This window comes from Phodopus roborovskii, unplaced genomic scaffold (genome assembly GCF_943737965.1).
Source record: "Phodopus roborovskii unplaced genomic scaffold, PHOROB, whole genome shotgun sequence".
Lineage (NCBI taxonomy): Eukaryota > Metazoa > Chordata > Mammalia > Rodentia > Cricetidae > Phodopus > Phodopus roborovskii.
The window spans coordinates 9431643-9450931 of record NW_026126602.1 but is presented as its reverse complement, the minus strand read 5'-3'; the positions used below and the strand labels follow the sequence as shown (position 1 = coordinate 9450931).

Genomic DNA, 19289 nt, shown 5'->3' with positions numbered 1-19289 from the left:
AATTAATCTGCTCATATTGGTTTAATATATTCTCTAGTTGTGTATGAGAGAGCTCCCATTATTTCTCCCACTTAAATGACATCACACTTAAAAAGTAAATTTGGAGAAACGAGCTAGATCAGTGGAATCCTCAATCAAAACTGGGCACCATACTCTGGTGTTATCCTTTGGTGACAGGCTAGAACGTGGGTTCCTTCGTCCTATAGCTGCATTTTCCAGATCACTCCATTAGGCTGCTAATGCCTCCTATCATTTGTATACCTACCAAGCTCTAATGTAGACTTGGGGCTCCCGCTCAGAGTATAACCCAAACATCAGCTTTTGACCTGTCTGGTGCACTTTGATTTGCCACGGGGGCCAAGGTGGTGCGTAAGTGGGCGGTAGATATGGTAACACACTTCCACTGGGTGAACTTTGGGAAGAATCCAGGACGTGAATTTAATGAGAGGTGAAGCTGCGACAGCACTGGGAAGTTAGAGCGGCCAACTGCAGGAAGCCATGCTTCATTACACCCTTCATGGAAGCTGGCACCCTCTCCCAACCATTGTTACCCGCGGGCCAGTTCTCGAGGCACAGGCCTTCAGGTAGGTTCCCAGTGCCACGAGACGCCCCGGGGACGCCCCTCAGCGACTCTGGCCCCCGCCCGCGGCCTCCTCCTCACCCACGCGCGCCCCGGGCCCGCGAGGCGCCGGCGGCCCAACGTCCAGGCCCGCGCGCGCCCGGCGCCCTCCGGTAGACTCACTCCGGCCGCGCCGAGCAGCCGGCTCCGCTCGTCCCCCACCTCCGCACACCTCGGCGCGGCCGAGCGGTGCGGGGGAGGGGAAAGCCTGGAGGTAGGCTGGGGCCAGGGGACGCGGCGGCGCGCACGCAGGCCTCGCCTCTCCGGGCCGCCTCCCTCACGCCGGCCGCAGGGCGGGCCGACGCGCACGCCGGGTGACGCTCGGAGGAGGAAGCGCAGCCCCTTCCCCTCCCTCGCCGCCCCGGGCCCAGCGGGAGCCCCCCAGTGCGCCTGTGCGGAGGCCCGCTTGATTATGTGTGCCCTCCTCGGGCGGCGGCGTTAGCGGCCGGGTGGAGGTGGGGAGGGAGGACGCCGCGGAGGAGGAGGAGGCGGTGGCGGGGAGGAGGGGGGAGTCAGCAAGGACATGGCTCCTGACTCCTGTGCGGAACGTGAGTGACTGAGCGGCAAAGCCCGAGTGAGCGAGCGGCCGAGCGGGCGGGCGGTTGGGCGGGCGGGGGGACGGGGACCGGGCCGGCGGGGCGGTTGGGCGGGCGGGCGTGGGGGCTGAGTGTGGGGGCTCTCGCTGGCTTGCATGTGTTTGTTAATGGTCCCCCCAACTCCCTCTTAGATGGTCTCTAGCGACCGGCCCGTGTCACTGGAGGACGAGGTCTCCCATAGTATGAAGGAAATGATTGGAGGCTGTTGCGTTTGCTCAGACGAGAGAGGCTGGGCCGAGAACCCGCTGGTTTATTGCGACGGGCACGGCTGCAGCGTCGCGGTGCATCAAGGTAAACACCCAACCGCCCGCCGGGCCGAACCGGCCTGCTCCCAACCGTCACTGCCCCCCCCACCTCGGCGGCAACTGCCACCGCCGCCCCTCCCCCGGCCCGCCCGCCCGCCCGCCGGCCGCCCCGCCCCGCTCGCAGGCCGCCGGAGCCCGGCGTGGTCGCCGCGGGCGCGGGCCGTGCCTCGGCCTGTGGGAGAAAGTGCGTGTGGCCCGGGCTGTCATGTGATTCCGCGCTCACTCTCTCAAGTGTCATTTGGTGGCCTCCTGCGTCGGGCCGGGTCTGCGCCTGGGGAGGGTAGGAGCGTGCGACCCGCGCTGGAGTCCCGTGACGTGATGGTGTGCTGGCTTTGGGAACCAGAGGCTTTCTGCCCCCTCCCCTACCAGCTCCCTTTGCTGCAGTGTGTCAGGAGACTTCCTGGGATCTGGGGCAACCTGCCTCTTCAGTTGAGGGAGAGAGCGGGAAGGTGGGCCCTCCCTGCTTGCTGCACCCTAAGCTGCTTGGCAGAAACCCTGCTACTGCCAGCCACTGGGTGCTTCTGCGAAGACAGTGGAAGGCACTCGTGAGGGAGTGAGTGGTCTGGGCTGAGCTGTCCTGGGCTGGTGAGACTAACTGGTCAGAGAAGAGACTTGGGAGACTCTTAGTTTATTATGGGGTATTATCATTAGAATGGTTTAGCTACTCCCCCCCACCTCACTCCCAGAAAAAGTAGGGACCTCTTTTAAGACACCTATCTGATTATTGAAGCCTGACTGTCCATTTCAAGTGGTAAGGATATCCAGGACGAAAGACAAAGATAGTAGTTTTTGGTGGCTTACTATGTGGTCACCAGCCCTGTCCACCCTTACTATTTCCGAGGGTAACACTGAGTGGCGAAAGTTTTTGTGTTTTTAGATAGGGTCTTACTATGTAGTCCAAGTAGGACCCAGACATGCAGCAATCCTTTTGCATTAACTCTCAAGTACAGAAATGATAGGTGTGAGCCTAAAGGAGTTCTTTTGTAATGTAATAGGTGTCTTACTGAAGGGGAGAGAGGGAAGTTGGAACATAAGATGCCCAAGTGAAATTTTATTTTAGCTTCAGTTTTTTTGAGATAGGGTCTTGTCAGCTCTTGCTGACCTGGAATTCAATTAGTTATGTACACAGTTTGGCCTCAAGGTGCTGGGATTAAAGGCCTGTGCCATCATGCCTGGAATCTTTGAATCTCTAGTAGCCCAGGCTGACCTTGAATTTCCCATTCTTATGGTTTTGCCTTCCCTGTGCTAGGATTTCAGTACTGTATTGCATTATCTCTGGATTACCCTGTTAGAGGATGAAACCCAGGCTTTCATGCATGTTAGGCAAATATTCTGCCAGTTGAGCCAATCCCGACCCCAAAGTGCATTCACTCCAGCCTTGGATGTTTTCTCTGTGTAACAGTGCTGGCTGTCTTGAACTAGATCAGACTGGCCTGAAACTCTTTAAGAGATCTTCCTGCCTCTGCCTCCCAAGTACTGGTACTAAAGGTGTACACCAAGAATTTCCTGGGAGGGGCACATTTAGACAAGTAATGACATTGAGAGAGTAATTTAACTTTAAAAGAATCTTAACTGGTTTCTTTGAAAGGAGAAAGTTTCATATTGTTCTTCATACTAAGTCTCAGTCTTTTGGCAGATACCCAGTGCAAAAGGAGTGGAGTGAAAATTTATGTCAAACCTATATACTTTCTGTTAGTTTTCATTGGCATTTGTGTGTATGTGTTTACAGTCTTAAGTTGGGATAAAAAATAACAGTTGTTATGACATTCTTGTATCTTGTTATACTTTGCTCAAATATATTTTCCCAATATCTTTTCCTTTCTGCTTTTCTGTCTGGGGCAGGGCGTATATCATGAATTGGATAAGTTATTTTTGTTATGTAATCTCTGCTTGTCAATACAGAAATGTACATCTAAATCTTAACTTTTCCCTTCTAGAGATGCTTCAAATAAAAGTGTGTTTGGACTCTATGCTGTTTCTTTTTCTTTCTTTTTTGATACAGTGTCTCACATAGCCCAGATTGGCCTCAAAATTGACATGCTGATGAGACAGTCCTTTGGCTTCTGCCTCCCAGGTGCTGGGATTACAGATGTGTGTTATCACCACCCAGTCACCGAAGCTTTTTTTTTGTTTACTTAGACATACTTATACAGGTTTAAAAGAGATTAGCCAAGGCATGGTGGTTTATGCCTTTAATCACAACTCTTGGGAGGGTCAGGCAGGAGGCAGGAGGATCCTTGAGTTTGAGGACAGCCTAGAATCCAAGACTCACTAGCATATAGTTCAACTGATGTAAGGTCTTGTTCACAGGGCCTTGGGTTTAAACTCTAGTGTGTAATAAACCTTGTCAAGAAGGTGTGTGCCTGTAATCCCAGTCCTCTGTAGGGTGAAAACCTCAAGTCTATCCTAGCGGTTGTGTAGCAAGTTTGAGGTCAACCTGTGCTATGTGACACTCTTGTCTCAAAAATAAGAAATTTAGCTTTTGGTATTTAAAAGGTTGTCTTTATTGTTTCCCAAAAATGTAAGACATTTTCTGCTGAGTAAAATGGAAGTTGAATGTGTTTATAAATTCTCAAAGCAATTTAAAATCTGATGGTGCACACTAAAGGCACTGGGGAGGCAGAGGCAGGCAGGTGTCTTGAGTTTGAGGCCAGCCTGGTCTAAAAATCTTAACAAATGAAATGTGAACATTAAAACCAACTTTTTCAACTAGAGAGATGGCTTAGTGGGTAAAAGGCACCTGCCACCAAGCCTAACAACTGTGATCTCTGAGACTTATGGTGGAAGGAAAGAACCAACTGCTTGTCTTCTGACCTCTACTGCTCACCCTGGCACTGTCCCCCACAACATACACAGAATAAATAAGTTAATAATTTTTTTTAAGTTGATAAACAAAGGAACAACCTTTTAACTCCTTTTCCCCTTGTGATTCATGTTAAGAGTCAGACTCAAGACATTCTTCATGTTATACAAGTTTTTTTTTTTTTTTTTCTTTGAGCTGCTCCAGTAGCCCCCATCCCTTGGATTTTATAGGCAGAATCTCACTATGTAACCCAGGGATCCTGTTTGAACTTCAGCTTCCTGAGTGCTGGGATTACAATTGTGTGCCACCATGCCCAGTTTAAAACAAAATAAAAAGCTCCTACCCCCTAATAAATGAGGAAGATGATCTAGTTAAGACACTTGTTGCCGAGCCTTGAAATCAGTTGTTGGACCCATATAGTGGAAGGAGAGAACAAATTCCTGGAAGGTGACATATACATATTGTGTATGTTAAACTAACACATAAAAAAATGAATTGTGAAAATATTTTCAAAAAAAATAAGGCGCTGAATTAGGTATGTGAGACTGAGGATACTTGGGTATGCAAAGTATATAAAGGTTATTTTTGGTGATAGTTGTATTGAGATAGGATTACATACTATGCAATTCATCTGTTTGGAGTATATATAATCCAATGGTTTTTTAGTATATTTGCAGAGCTCTGCAAACACCACCACAGTTTGTCTTAGATCCTTTTAATCACTAAACTCTTGGACCCATTATAAGTTACTTCCAGTTTCTTCCTATTTGCAAATAACTAGGTGACTACAACTTTGTCTACTAACTTGCCTTTTTTGGATATTTCACATTATTTTAAGAACTGGGGATTAGACTCAGGTCCTTGAACATGCTGTGAAAGTGCTCTACTCAAACTATGAATTCAGTACTGAGTAACCTGGGCTGGCTTTGAATTTGCTAGTTGGTAGCAGTTGAGGATATAGAGATATCCTGAGTGCTGGCATTACAGGCTTGCTCTACCAAAGCCTGGCTTTATGTGGTAACTGAGGTGAACCCAGGATCTCATGCATGCTGTCTGTGTTATAATCTACTAGCTAAGATGCAATGCTGGCAACCCACAAAGTATTTCAATTTAGCATATTTTGTTTTCTATCTGTTGTTTGTCTTAGTCTTATTTTATGTTCTTAGTATCTATTTTTGTTGCTTTATTCATTTTTGTTTGTAGTCTCAGCACTTTAGTTTGAGGCAGGCTGTATAGTCAGTGAAATCCTATCTCAAAGCAATAGGAAACTGTAGGGCAAGGAATCAATGAATTTCTGATTTATTCTGTACATACTTTTGTTAAGTTTACATAATCACTTACAAAAATAACTCCAACATGTAATTTAAAAAAAAAGCTCATTTGTAGCATTTTGACTTATTTTAAAATGGAATTTCTAGCCAGGTGGTGGTGGTACTTTGGAGGCAGAAGCAGGTGGATCTCTATGAGCTTGAGGCCAGCCTGGTCTACTGATCAAATTCTAGGACGGCCTCCAAAATAACAGAGAAACCTTGTTACAAAAAAGACCAAAAACAAAAACAAACAAACAAACAAACAAACAAAAAAAACCCCAGTAAACCAGTAAAGCGAATAGAGTTTATGTAGTTCAGAGTGACTTGAAATGTAGTCATTTTGCTTTAGCCTCTAGAGTTTTGTGGTTGTATTTATGTACTATCATACTAAACACCTTTTGGACTTCAGTGGAAATAACTCAGGTTGAATTTTAAAATTATGTTTTACTTTTACTTTTTTAATTAAATACATACTAAACACTATATAAAATAATTTATGAAGCCAGTTGAATAGTGTGAAGGTAGTTGGTATGGTTTATAAAGATTGTTTTTCCTTAGTTTTCAAATGTAAATATTTTGTTTTCAAATTCAAACATTTTTGTTTCCCAACAGCTTGCTATGGCATTGTTCAAGTACCTACTGGACCATGGTTTTGCAGGAAATGTGAATCTCAGGAGAGAGCAGCCAGAGTGGTAAGGACTGTTTATCAAAAATACTAAAAAAAAAAACAAAAACAAAACAAAAACCCCAAAAACTTGAGTAGTTTAGTTTTATATATTGACTTCAAGTTTTAAACTGATTTTGTAAAATCTGAAAAATTAAGTCGTGTGTGTGTGTGTGTGTGTGTGTGTGTGTGTGTGTGTGTGTGTGTGTGTGTGTGTGACAGTACCTTGAAAACTAGAGATGAGAAATTATATTCAGGAGCTGAGGATTAAGCTCAACCCTTCTTACATGTTAGGTAAACACTATATCTCTGTACTTGGTCTTCAGCATTTTACCCAGGAGCTCTTTACTAGAGCCAGCTTGCTGGTATTTCTGCTTGGTTTAACAAGTGTAGGGGGAAAAAACCTTAGGACTTTAGTTACTATCATTTTATATCTGTGATGTGTAGTTTAATTTTTAGTATTCTTTTGTTTTCAAGCCTTAACAATTTTTTTTTTAACTTAACTGAACATTGTCATTGTGAACACTTCAGTAACCTTTTGAGAAATGAGGGAGGTTTGCCCTGAAATTAGAAAACAGACATTTCAACTTCTTTTCTTAGGCATATAGCAAAAGTAGAACAGTCTTCCTTGGCTACGTAGTGAATTCTAGTTTGAGACTAACCTGGGCTTCATGAGACCCATCTCAAAAAGAAAAAAAAAATGTGTGTGTGTGTGTATACATGTATGTTTGTGTTTAAGATGTGAAATATGGGAAGAGTACTTGTTGACTTTCTGTAGGATGTTCTGTTTAAGGCAGTCTTTAAGCAAATGACATTAGCTTTAATACCATAGTTATCAATAAGCCCTGATAGTGGAGTGAGGAGCTCAAGGTAGGAAGGAGTGTTAATACAGTTAGAGGAAAGGACTGGTTTCGATGTGGTGGAGTGCTCCAGTACCAGTTTGTTTTTATCCCTGTCAAGGTAAATATGGTAGTTATAGTGGGAGCATGTTTTATTTTAATTTATTTAAATTGGTAGGATGTGGGAAACCATTAAAAAAGAGGCATAGTGTCCTAAGTTCCTGTAGTGACAATTATGAGACAGAAGTCCAATACTAAGCTTGTGTGAACAAAGTAGAACATTTTTATTATAGGGATATAGGAACTAAGAACCTTAATATGAATGGGAACTTGAACTAGTCCTATTATCTCTTCCGTAGGACTTATCTTTGTGAAAATTGTCTCTGCTACTTAACCATTAATTAACTATTTACCAGATACTGTACCAAATATTTTGCACCAGTTACTTTATTTAATTGTCTATGGATTAGAAAGATGTAGGGAGCCAGTGGTGGTGGTGATGCCTTTAATCCCAGCACTCAGGAGGCAGAGGCAGAGGCAGGAGGATCTTTATGAGTTTGTGGCCAGCCTGGACAGCAGAGTGAGTTCCAGGACAGGCTACAAAGCTACCCTGATTCGGAAAACCAAAAAAAAAAAAAAAAAAAAAAAAAAGCTATAGGGAAATACATATCTAGAATTGCAATCTAGGCAGATATTAAGTTATTTCTACCTTATATTGCCCTTATGGAGATAGATGACTATTTTTCAGCTCTTTTTTCCTTTCTGTCCCTCCCACTCTTCTTTTGAGACAGGTCTTAAACTTACTATGGAGCCCAGGCAGGCTTGTCTCAAACTATTAATCTCTTGTCTCAACTTCTTGAATGCTGAGATTGGTGAGTGCTGCCATACTTAGGTAGCTTAAGGCTTAAAAAAAAAAAAATTGTGTGTGTGTGTGTGTATGCAAAAAAGTGGGTTAGAGGATAGCCTTTGCATATCAGTTCTCACCTCTCAACTTCTTTGAGATGTTCTGGGTGGAGCATGGTAGCACATGGCTATAATCCCAGCATTCAGGAGACAGGCAGGTGGATGGATCTCTGTAAGGCCAGCTTGGTCAATACAGGAAGTTCCAAATGTGAGAATAAAAAATAAAGAGAGGAAGAGACAGCCTTTTTCACTCTGCATAAGCAAGCTGGACAGCCTGTGAGTAGGTGTCCCAGTTCTATCTCTTCTGTAGAGGCTTGCTGGACCCTACAGGTGCTTGCACTGCTGAGTCTGCATGGATTTTGGGCATCTGCACTCAAGGGCCAATGTGTGGGTTTTTTTATTTTGAGACAGGATTTCTCTGTGTAGCTTTGGAATCAGTCCTGGCACTGTTTCTGTAGATCAGACTGGTCTCAAACTCATGTAAATCCACCTGCCTCTGCCTCCCAAGGGATGGGGTTAAAGGCCTGCACCATGACTGGCTTGGCAAGTTCTTTTATACACTGAGTTGTCCTATACTTCCTGACCTAAGCACCTAAAAGCTCAATGTGAACCTCATGTTTTTTTTTTTTTTTGGTTAAAATTGCCTCAGACTAGTTTAAGTTGGATAAGGTGCCTACCTCTAGGCCTCCTTAAGATCAAGTTGCTCAGATGCAGTTAGGGAACTCTGGTCTCACTTGGTAGAAAAGGAAGGGTTGTGAGCTGGCTCTAAGTACTTGACTGATATGAATATTAATGATTCAGAAAGATAAAGCAGTGTTTTCAGAAACCTGTTTTTGATAGTGTGTAATACATTTAAAAGGTGAGATTAGAAATGAAAAGATGCAGGATGATTCTATCATAGAGATGTAGGACCTTAAAGGGAGGACATAGGAATCCATTGGGAGCACCTTGAAAGGAGGAGTAATATGTGACTCAGTGGTGTCACATCAATTACTCTAGAATGGTTTACCATCATTAGTAACGATTAGGTAGGTAGTGTAGCTCAGAGTGTAGAATGTGTGGTTCATATGTCCAAGGCTCTATGCTTAATCCCTAGGAAAAAAACAAACATTTCCCAGAGTAATAGTAATAGAAGAAAGAAAACAAATGAAAAATAAATACAGGACTAGTGAGATGGCTTAGTGGGTAAGGGAACTTGCCACTAAGACTGACAACCTAAGTTTGGTTCTTGGAGCATACATGTAGGAAGAAGAGAACTAATGTCACAAGTTGTGCTCTGACCTCTACTCACATTCCAAGTCATGACCTTCAAACAAAACACAACAAAAAACAAAACCAAATAAATGTAAATTTAAAAAGAAGGCCTGGTGTTTTTATAGTGGATTACATGCCTGTAATCCCAGCATTCTAGAGGTGGGAGATGATTTTGAGTTAGAGGGTAGCTTGGGCAGCAGTCTCAAAAGAGAAATAAAAATCAAACATGATGGCTTATGCCTGCTCTTGGGAGGCTGAGACAGGAGGGTTGCCATGGGTTTGAGGCTAGCCTGGTATCTGTAGAGTGAGACCTTGTCTCAAAACAACAAACAAAATCCTCCAAAACAGCAACAATAAAACCTCCTGTCCCCAAAACGAAAAGACCCCAATCAGACAACAACAAAACCAAAACATAAAAGTAAAACTCCCTCATTCTATAACTGAGGTTGGACTTAAATTTCTTTAAAATTTTTTAAATTAAAAAAAAAATTTAAAATGTATGTGTCCTCCATTGCAAAAGGTCTGGGACTGGAGTTAAAAGTGCTTGGGCTGCATGGGAACTGAACCTGAGGATCCTCTGTATTCTTAACCAGGACTGTTCTCATTGGTGTCTAAGCCAACTCTCCAGCTACCTAAGGGAAAAAAGATCATTTCTGTTGTTGAAACAAGGTCTCACATATCTCAGGCTGACTGAAAACTCATTGTATAGCTGAGAATGACCTTGACTTTCTAATTCTCCCTTCTCCCACCCAAGTGCTGGGATTACAGGCTTGCACCTATGCCAGTTTTATAATTATCTTTTATTTATTACTATGTATGGGTTGTGGCCTCTGTGGAATTGGACATTGATCTCCTATAGCTAAAAGTTAGAGCCTAATGTGGATGCTGAGCACCAGGCTCCCTCTGGTCCTCTAAGACCAGTACATCATTAAGCCATCTCTCCATCTCCAGTCCCTAACAGATTAGTAATCAGGTATTGAGATGCTGTTTCAAGTACTCTCCAAAAAGGAATAAAAGAAATTAAAAGATTTAAGTTAATGTTTTTATTTTATTCTTCACAATCTGAATTAATTTTAACTCTTTTAGGCCATCCATCCATGTTTTAGTAGTTACATTATCCTATGTATACATCTGTGAGTATGTATAATTTGTATTATTTTACAATAGCCTGAGTATTAGATTAAAAGATGCTGGTGAATAAACCCAAGGTCTTGGACATACTAAGCAAATCCTTAACCAGTGAGCCAAAGATGCTGCCCTACCCATGCTGGACTTGAACTCTAGGCCCTTGATCCCCCCCAAGTAGCCATGACTATAGATAGGCACAGTGATTCTGTACTTTATTTATTCTTTTTCTCTTGTTGTGCTAGGATTGAACCTAGGTCCTCACTATCTTACTCTATATAAGATATAGTCCCAGCCCATTTGCCTTTATTTTGAAGTTACTTGGTGTACATGTAGTAGGGTTATTGTAATAAGGCTCTGTTAGTATTTCTGTTTTGTTTTTGGTTTTTAAGACAGGGTTTCTCTGTGAGCTGGAACTCAGTCTATAGATCAGGCTGTCTCTGTCTGATCTCTGCCTTCTGAGTGCTGGGATTAAAGATGTGCATCACCACTGTATTTTTATATTTAAGCATTTCATTATTTTTCATTATTTTACTTTTGTGTGTTGGTTAGACTTCTGGGATAATAGCTATTTAGGTGGAAGTAAGATTTCATTGTAGTCTGTCTTCTGGAATGTTTGAATACACAGTTGCCAGTCTGTTCACTTCAGGTTTGGCCTTCTTTTTTCATCTAGGGAGGAACATTCCTTTAGTTCAGAATATGTTCTTTTCTAGAAGAATAGTATGGTGGCTGACACCTGTAATCTCAGCACTTTGGAGGCTGAGGCAAGTGGATTGGGGCCAGGTAGCATTACATGGTGAGTACTTTTGGTTACAGAACGAGACCCTGAAATCAAAAAGGAAAAAATGTATTATCTTCTTTGTAACTAATTCAGCACTCTTAATTTATTTTTATTTTTTATGTGCATTGGTATTTTGCCATGAAACTGGAACTACAGACAGTTGTTAGCTGCCATGTGGGTGCTGGGAATCAAACCTGAGTCCCCTAGAAGAACATTCAGTGTGCGTTCTTTTTTTTTGTTCTTCTTTTCCCCCCTTTTATTTTTCACTCAAAAAGGTTTTTTTTTTGTTTTTTGATTTTTTTTTTTTTTTTTTGTTTTTTATTTTTTTTGTGTGTGCGTATATTATGGAAGCTAGCTGACTTCATATTTATGCTTACTGCTTATCTAATGAGTTACTTTTTTTTTTTTTTTTAGCTTAAACTGGCATACACGTTTAATCCCAGCACTTGAGAGGCAGAGGCAGGTGGATCACTGAGTTTGAGGTCAGCCTGGTCTGCAGAGTGAGTCCAGACAGGACTGTTACACAAAGAAACCTTGCCTTGAGGAAAAAAAAAAAAAAAAGTTTCAGCCTAAACTGTCTGTAGATCACCACCCTTTTCACTCATGTTTTTGAGACAATTGATTTATTTTTAGTTTTCACTTTGTATTTTATTTCATGGCATCTTTTTTTTTTTTTTTTCTTTTTGAGACAGGGTTTCTTTGTGTAATTGCCCTGGCTTTCCTGGAACTTGTCTTGTAGACCATACTGGCCTTGATTTCACAAGATCCCCGTGCCTTTGCCTTCCAAGTGCTGGGATTAAAGGCATGAGCCACCACTGCTCTGCTGGTGATCCTTACCTTTAATCCTGGCTCTCAGGAGGCAGTTCAAGACCAGCCTGATCTACATAATGAATTCTAGGAAAGCCAGGACTACACAGACCCTGTCTCAAAAAAACAAAAAAAAAAACAACAACAAAACTTAAACAAACAAACAAAAAAACCAGAAAACAAAAAATGTTTTATATGGTTAGTCTTCACAGTAGTCTATTGATTAAACTTTCTTTGTACCCTTTTCCCTTTTTCTCTCCTTTCCATCACTTTTATCTTTCCTTTGTATGTGTATGAGTTGCTAGAGAGTGAACCTAGGACCTCATGCATATTTAGGTCATGCTGCCTTTCTTGTTTCATTCTATGGTCTGTTTTGTGGAACTCATTATATGTCCTAGACTGGCATTGAATGTGGATGGCATTTTCTTGCCTCTGTCTCCCAAGTGCAGAGATTATAGCCATCTACTATTGGTTTCTAATTATTTGTGGATATTCTCTTAGGATTTAGTGCCCACTTCCACAAATGCTAGAGATTGAACTCAGGGTCTTTCCCATGTAAGGTATGTTCTCTATCATTGAGCTACATCTCCAGCCAAGGCTGTCCTGGAACTCACTGTAGACCAGGCTGGCCTCAAATTCACACTCCAGAGTGCTGGGATTAAAGGCGTGGGCCACCACTGCCCAACAAAGACAGGGTCTTATAATATAGTACTTGCTGGCCTCCCATCTTAATGCATAGATTAGGCTGGTCTTGAACTGCCTTTTTGTTTCATTAGTTTGGTATTACAGGTGTGTGCCACCATTCCTCCTACCTGCCTAGGTTTCTTTCCGACTGCAGAAAATTCACCATTGAAGTTTCTAAGGACAGGAGAAAGATAGTTACCCGGTCGTGTGTAATGGAGAGATGTAATTGTTTTGATTGCTTTTCCAGTTATATCTAGTTCTTCGTGATTTCATCCTACTAGAAAACACTTGTCATATATTCATGACCCATCACTGTACACATGAATTCCTCCATCCTGCTTTGACTGGAATCTAAAGTTCCCCTTGTTTTCCAGACTATGTAACACATAATGAATTAATTTTAGGATAATTTATGGTTTGTGCAGTTTTGGGCTTTCTTGTTTTGGTGCTGGTCGAGCACAGTGCCTCTTGCATGCTAAGCACACACACACTTTACTACAGAGCTATACCCTAGTCTCCTTTGAAGTTCTTCTTTTTCCTTTGTAATGCCTAGAATTTTAGAGCTATCTTTTGCTTTGTTTTATATTTGTGATGTCATGCCTTTGTATCTCACTATTGTTATTGAGTTGATACGTAGGGAGAGATAGGTTTTAAGTGAAATACACCACGTGCACTGCTTTTTCAATTGTTTTCCAACTTGAAATCCTGCCTCAGCCTACAGGCACATGCTACCATGTCAGGTTTCTTTTGAGGTCTTCCTTTAGAAGTTAGTAGCCGATGGCTTTTATCTTGAATTTTTCCCTTTCTATTTGATCTTTCCTACTCAGCTCACAAATGATTTGGAATCTTCCCTTTGGTTCTACTTTTACCATTGATTGTTTCCCCTTCATTGGCAAACTTTGTGGAAGAATTAACAGTAGTTGATAAGTCTACTTTGTCAACTGTCTGCCTTACTGTTAATGATTGAGAAACATCTGCTTGTCATTATAATTGATAGAATTTGGAAGTGTGCTTTTGCTGCTCCCTTTCATCATGGGCACTGTCTGCATTACCCATCTCTGTTTCCTTGGTGACTATTAAGTTCCCTGCCTGAGAAGTTCTTTGATTGCTTATCATCAGAAAAATGATCACCCTTTGGGATTTGGGAAATTTCCTTCTTTTTTGTTAGATAAGTGAAACACTTTTTTTTTTTTTTTTGGTCCTCCATACTAGGTAGTTCAGAATCAAATCTGGTCTTTTGTCTACATCACTAATAATAATCTTATTAGTATATTTGTTTTCTCTTCCTCCTATTGGATTAGGACTTCACTTCTTTTCTCTGCTTCTCTGCATGTTGATTTCATTCTCTTATACTACAGACTCTACTACATGAGGCTGGAACCATGACTGCTGGCAGCTCTTGACTTTCATCTTCTCAGCCTCTTCTACCAGGAAAAAGGGGCTCTTTTGAAGATTCCTGAGAAGGACTCTGACCTACCTGTCTTGGATCATGTTCTCACCATCCCTCTGGCTGGAGTGGGGAGGGTTCTATGAATTGCAGCCCTCACTAGAACTACATAGTTGGAGTCAGGGGTAAGAGCAGTTCCCTGATTCTGGTGGGTGGGTACTCTTTGAAGAAAATGAGTATTATGAACAAATGAACCATAGATGTCTATAATTCTGATGTTAATACTTTATTATTACATAGGTCCTTTACTACCTTAAGTATTTTACTGAAGAATTTAAGCCTAAGTTCATAGGGTATTAAAAATATGTTCATTTGCCCTTCAAACTATATTTGGCTTTTAAATCTTCCACAAGAAATTTTACTGTTATTATAATAACCAAATTGATTTTTTTCCACTAATTTGATTCTACTTGATCTAGTTTTGACATTGAAACCACTGTGCTAAGCTTGGTGTGGTTATGTACATTAATAATCCTAGCACGTGGGAAGTAGAAGCATGAAGATCAGAAGTTTAAGCCTCGCCTCCATGCTATATGAGACCCTAAACAACAAAATTATAGTGTCAGAGCTCATCCAGATTTCTTCATAACTTCCTAAAAGCTAGTTTTTTTTTTTTTTTCCCCTTTCAAGACAGGGTTTCTCTGTATAGCCCTGGCTGGTCTGGAACTTGCTCTGTAGGCCAGGCTGCTCTCCAATTTACAAGGCCTGCCTGTGCCTCCCTAATGATTGGATCGTATGCCACCATTGCCCTGTTTCGATTCCTTTTAACATTATTTTCTTACTATAAAACTTAAACTATGTAATTGCTTTTCTTGTCTGTTTATTTGATTACCTCACATATGGGGAACAACATTGTTAAGTTTTTTACTTTTGTTGTCACTGTTTTGAGGCTCTAAGTCCTGTTTTTTTTTTTTTTTTTTTTTTTTTTTAATATGCTGTTAAATGCTTTAGATTGTGTGTGTGTGTGTGTGTTGAGACAGAAATATGAACTGTGTCACTTTTCTTTAGCCCATGCGAAAAGTTAATATATGCATATTTGTGTGTATTAACTGCCTTAAACTTAACATTATTTTAGAAGTGAAATAGTGTCTGTGATGAGGTTGGAGGTGTACCATCATTTATTAGTATTTCTGGGTGGATCATTTCATAGATTTATTTTACTAAATTTTGCCATTGTTCAAGTCCCCTAATCCCTATTTCATTCTTTTTATCTTGAAAATTAGGATGGGGAAATTTGTAAAAGTGGATTTTTTACTTCTATTAATTTTGGGGGCAAATGGAATGTTGGTTTTTCTTCCCTCCTCCCCCTTTAAAATATACTTTATCCTTGGTCTATCTTTTGTTTGGAGCAAGCTTCTTCTTTTTTTTTTTTTTTTTTTTTTTTTTTATTATTTGAAACAAGCTTGTTTTACTTGTCAATCCCAGTTCCCTCATCCTCCAGTCTTCCCCTGTCCCCTCCCAACCCCCATCCCATCATCTATCTGCTCCCTTCTGTGAGGCCTTCTGTAGTGCATCTTCAAAGTCTGTCATATCATTTGGATCAGGGTCTAGGCCCTCCCCCATGTGTCTAGGATGAACGAGTACCCCTTTATGTGGAATGGGTTTCCAAAGTCTATTTGTATACTAGAGATAAATACTGATCCATTACTAGAGGTCCCATAGACTTCCCAGTCTTCCTAACTAACACCCACATTCAGGGGGTCTGAGTCGTTCCTACCAGACTGGGGTCCGTGAGCTCCCCCTTGTTCGGGTCAGCAGTTTCTGTGGGTTTCTCTAGTCTGGTCTTGACCCCTTTGCTCATCACTTGTCCCTCTCTGCAACTGGATTTCAGGAGTTCGATAACATATAGTTTTGAGTGGTTTTGAACTCATGATCCTTCCATTTAGTATTCAGAATGTTTGGATGATGGGTTTCTGATTCTCAACATTCTTAGTTGTTTATAGTTCTTTGTGTAGGTTGGGGCCTTGTAGGCTTCCCCTCCTTCTCCACTTTGGCATGTCTATTGTCTTTGTTGAGCTCATGGTTAGACAGCCATGATAGTGAGGCTCTATGGGAATAGCTTTTGACATTATGGAGACACAGTCTCACAGTGATCTTCTTGATTCTCTGGGTTTCGTAATCTCTCCACCATTTTCCCAAATGTTTCCTAAGCCTTAGGTACTGAAGTGTTTGTAAATGCAGCTATTGTTCCCAGCATCCACATGCAGCTAAAACTGTAGTTCCAGTTCTAGGGGTTCTGACAGCCTCACATAGATATAACATGCAAACAAACACCATTGCACATAAAATAAAATTTAAAAAATTAGAAATAAGATTGTTTTGTGTATGAGAGTTCAGGACACTTTTGTATATGTGCACTGCACTCAAAGCAATCCTCATGGGGCTATAAGAGGGCATTGGATCTCCTGGAACTGGAGATGGTTGTGAGCTGCTGTGTTGGTGCTGGGATCAGAAATTGGGTTCTCTGCAAGAGCAGAACTGTATTAGCCTCTGAGCCATCTCTCTCCAACTCCGTTTTTAAATGTAGATTCCATGTACGAGATGATTTTAGTCCAATACATAGTATTTTCTTTATGGATTATCCTTATGTCAAATATAGTAGCTTTAGCTTTTTTTTTTTTTAAGGCTAGTACATATTAATTTCTTTTTAAAAAAGAGTTTACATTTAAATCTGTGATCCATTTTATGTTAATTTTTTGGTCTTTTTTTTGGGGGGGGGAGGGTTTCTCTGTGTAGTTCTAGCTGTCCTTGAACTCTGTTGACCAGGGTGGCCTCAACCTCCTATATGAGGGGATTAAAGTCTTGTGCCACCTTGCCTGGTTATTTTAAGTTCATTTTTATAGCCCATGGGTGTCTTGCTCTGGTACTTTACATTTGAAACATTTGTCTTTCCCCTTTTCTGCCTATGCCCTCTTGACACTTCAGTGCTCAAACCTTAACCTTGGGCATTCTTGGCAAACATCCTAACACTGAACTATCCCCAGCTTCAGCACTTGGTTTCTGAGCTTCTACCTCCAAGGTGCTAGGATGAATACCATGCTGAGCTTGTGTTTTTCCTTTTCTTTTTGAGACAAAGTCTCTGTCTGTACCCTGGCTGTCCTGGAAGGAATTCTAAGTATAGGTCAGTACTGCCTCTGCCTCCTGAGATCTGGGATTGAAGGTGTGCTCTATCATGACTAGTCAAACTGAAACCTTTAAAACACATATATCAAATACTATATATTTCCCAGTCAATTATGTATAAGTGCCTATTTTCCCATTTGAGTTTTAGTTTTAATTTTGTCATAGGACTTTTTCTCTATGGAACTTTTCTAAGGAAATTTTTTTGTTTCTGATCTTGGCATGATTTATCATGTTTTGCATTTTCTGTTTCTTTTTTCCAGACAGGGTCTTTCCACACCTGGCCTTTTGTTTTGTTTTTTAAGGTAGGGTTTCTCTGTAGCTTTGGAGCCTGTCCTGGAACTCATTCTGTAGACTGGACTGGCTTTGAACACTCAGAGATCCAACTGGTTCTGTCTCTCAAGTCCTGGGACTAAAGGTGTGTGCCACCACCTCCTAGCTTGTATTCATAATTTTAACCAGATATTAAAATATTAACTTATATTCTCTTTGTGTTTTTCTGTCCTTTGTGATTCATAAGTATATTTGGTTTTTTTGACCCATTGTAAAGCTAACTGAAGTCCTCTTTTCCAAGTTCTTACCCCTTTATTTCACTCAGGGTATTGAAAGTTACTTGGAGGTCTGGGGAGATGGCTCAGAGGTTAAGTGTTTGTTGCATAAGCATAAGGATCTGGGTTTGGGTTCCCAGCATTCAAGGAAAAAGGCAGAAATGGTGGTCCCAGCACAGAAAGGCAGTTAGGGCTTCTTTGTGATTTTTCTAGTCAAATAGTCTAGCCGGTTGCTGAGCTGCAGGTATAGTGAAATACCTTGTCTAGAAAATAAGATGGAAGGCCATAGAGCAATACATCTGATGTCAGCCTCTGGCTTATATGCTTACATGCATAGGTGTGTCCACCCCTACACACATTTGCAAACATATGCATATATCACACTATGTACAATAAACATTACTTGGTTTTATGTGTTGTGAATCAGTTTTTTCCTGTGATTTTCAAATTTATAATTTCAAAGCCTTATTTATTTTTTGAAATGGTCTCTGATAGTCTTGAATTCCTGATCCTCCTACTTCTTCAAGTGCTTGGATTATAGGCAGGTAGTAATATAGCTCAAATTTTTAAATCTTTTTTTTTTTTTTTTTGGCGGGGGGAGAGGTTTAAGGCAGGGTTTCTCTGTGTAATAGTTCTGGCTGTCCTTATAGACCAGACAGGCCTCTAACTCACAGAGATCCTCCTGCCTCTGTCTCCCAAGTGCTGCAATTAAAGGAGTGTGCCACTTTTGCCTGGCAGATTTTTAAATCTTTTAGGTTATTGCTTGCTTCCTTTAGCTTTCTGCTTATTTAGTCATTATAACTTTTAAAGTACCTTTCTATCTGCATTTCATTACAGGTTTGGTTAATTCTTATTTTATTACAGGATAGAATTTCCTTACAATTTTTTTTCCGTGTGTGTGTGTGTGTGTGTGTGTGTGTGTGTGTGTGTGTGTGTGTGTGTGGTCTGTGGTCTGGTGAGTGTGTGGAGGTAAGGGGACAACTTCAGTGTTTGGGGATCAGTTCTGTCCTCCTCCCATGGGTTCCGGGATTAAACTCAGGTTATCAGGGTTGCCCTGCAAATACCCATTGAGCCTTCTTTCTAGCTCTCTCCTGTTCTCGTACCCCTCTGATGTCATGTTCTGGCTTTTGGGAGAATGTATAATTCACTTTGTGTAATGCTTGATGGACTTTGTTCCCTCTGATTCTTCCTGGCTTCAGAGAGGCCCTTACATGTAAGTGCTGATTTGGTATTCAACTAAAAGTTCTAGAATGAGCGTTTGTAGATTTCTTCATTTCTCTCTCTCTCTCCAGCTCTCTACTCATTGCTGGTCTCCTTTGTGAACTCTAGCCACCTTGGCTTCCTTGGACTCCCAGCTCCATTTCCTCAACTTGGGGAGACCACAGGCCCTGTCTGGGTTCCTCCTCCCTGTTCCTCCGCCTGAAAACTCTCCCAAGGCAGTAAGCTGGGCACTTTTGTGGCTTGTGTCATATGTTTCTTGTCTT

General features: G+C 41.4%; 1 protein-coding gene across 15 annotated transcripts in view; it reads left to right on the top strand.

The window, feature by feature from the left end:
* Positions 1-366: 366 nt before the first annotated feature.
* Mllt10 (MLLT10 histone lysine methyltransferase DOT1L cofactor) overlaps positions 367-19289 on the top strand; it is a 144888-nt gene continuing 125965 nt past the window's right edge. For 3 of the 15 annotated variants that reach the window (XM_051205624.1, XM_051205623.1, XM_051205619.1), the window contains exons 1-3: positions 923-1193; positions 1347-1506; positions 6246-6325. In XM_051205624.1, coding sequence (XP_051061581.1) covers positions 1347-1506; positions 6246-6325 — 240 coding nt within the window. In that variant the 5' untranslated portion in view covers positions 923-1193. Of the gene's footprint in view, positions 585-679; positions 834-922; positions 1194-1346; positions 1507-6244; positions 6326-14097; positions 14263-19097; positions 19245-19289 lie in introns of those variants that run through there. The other 12 variants (XM_051205626.1, XM_051205629.1, XM_051205635.1 and 9 more) reach the window with 10 other exon arrangements.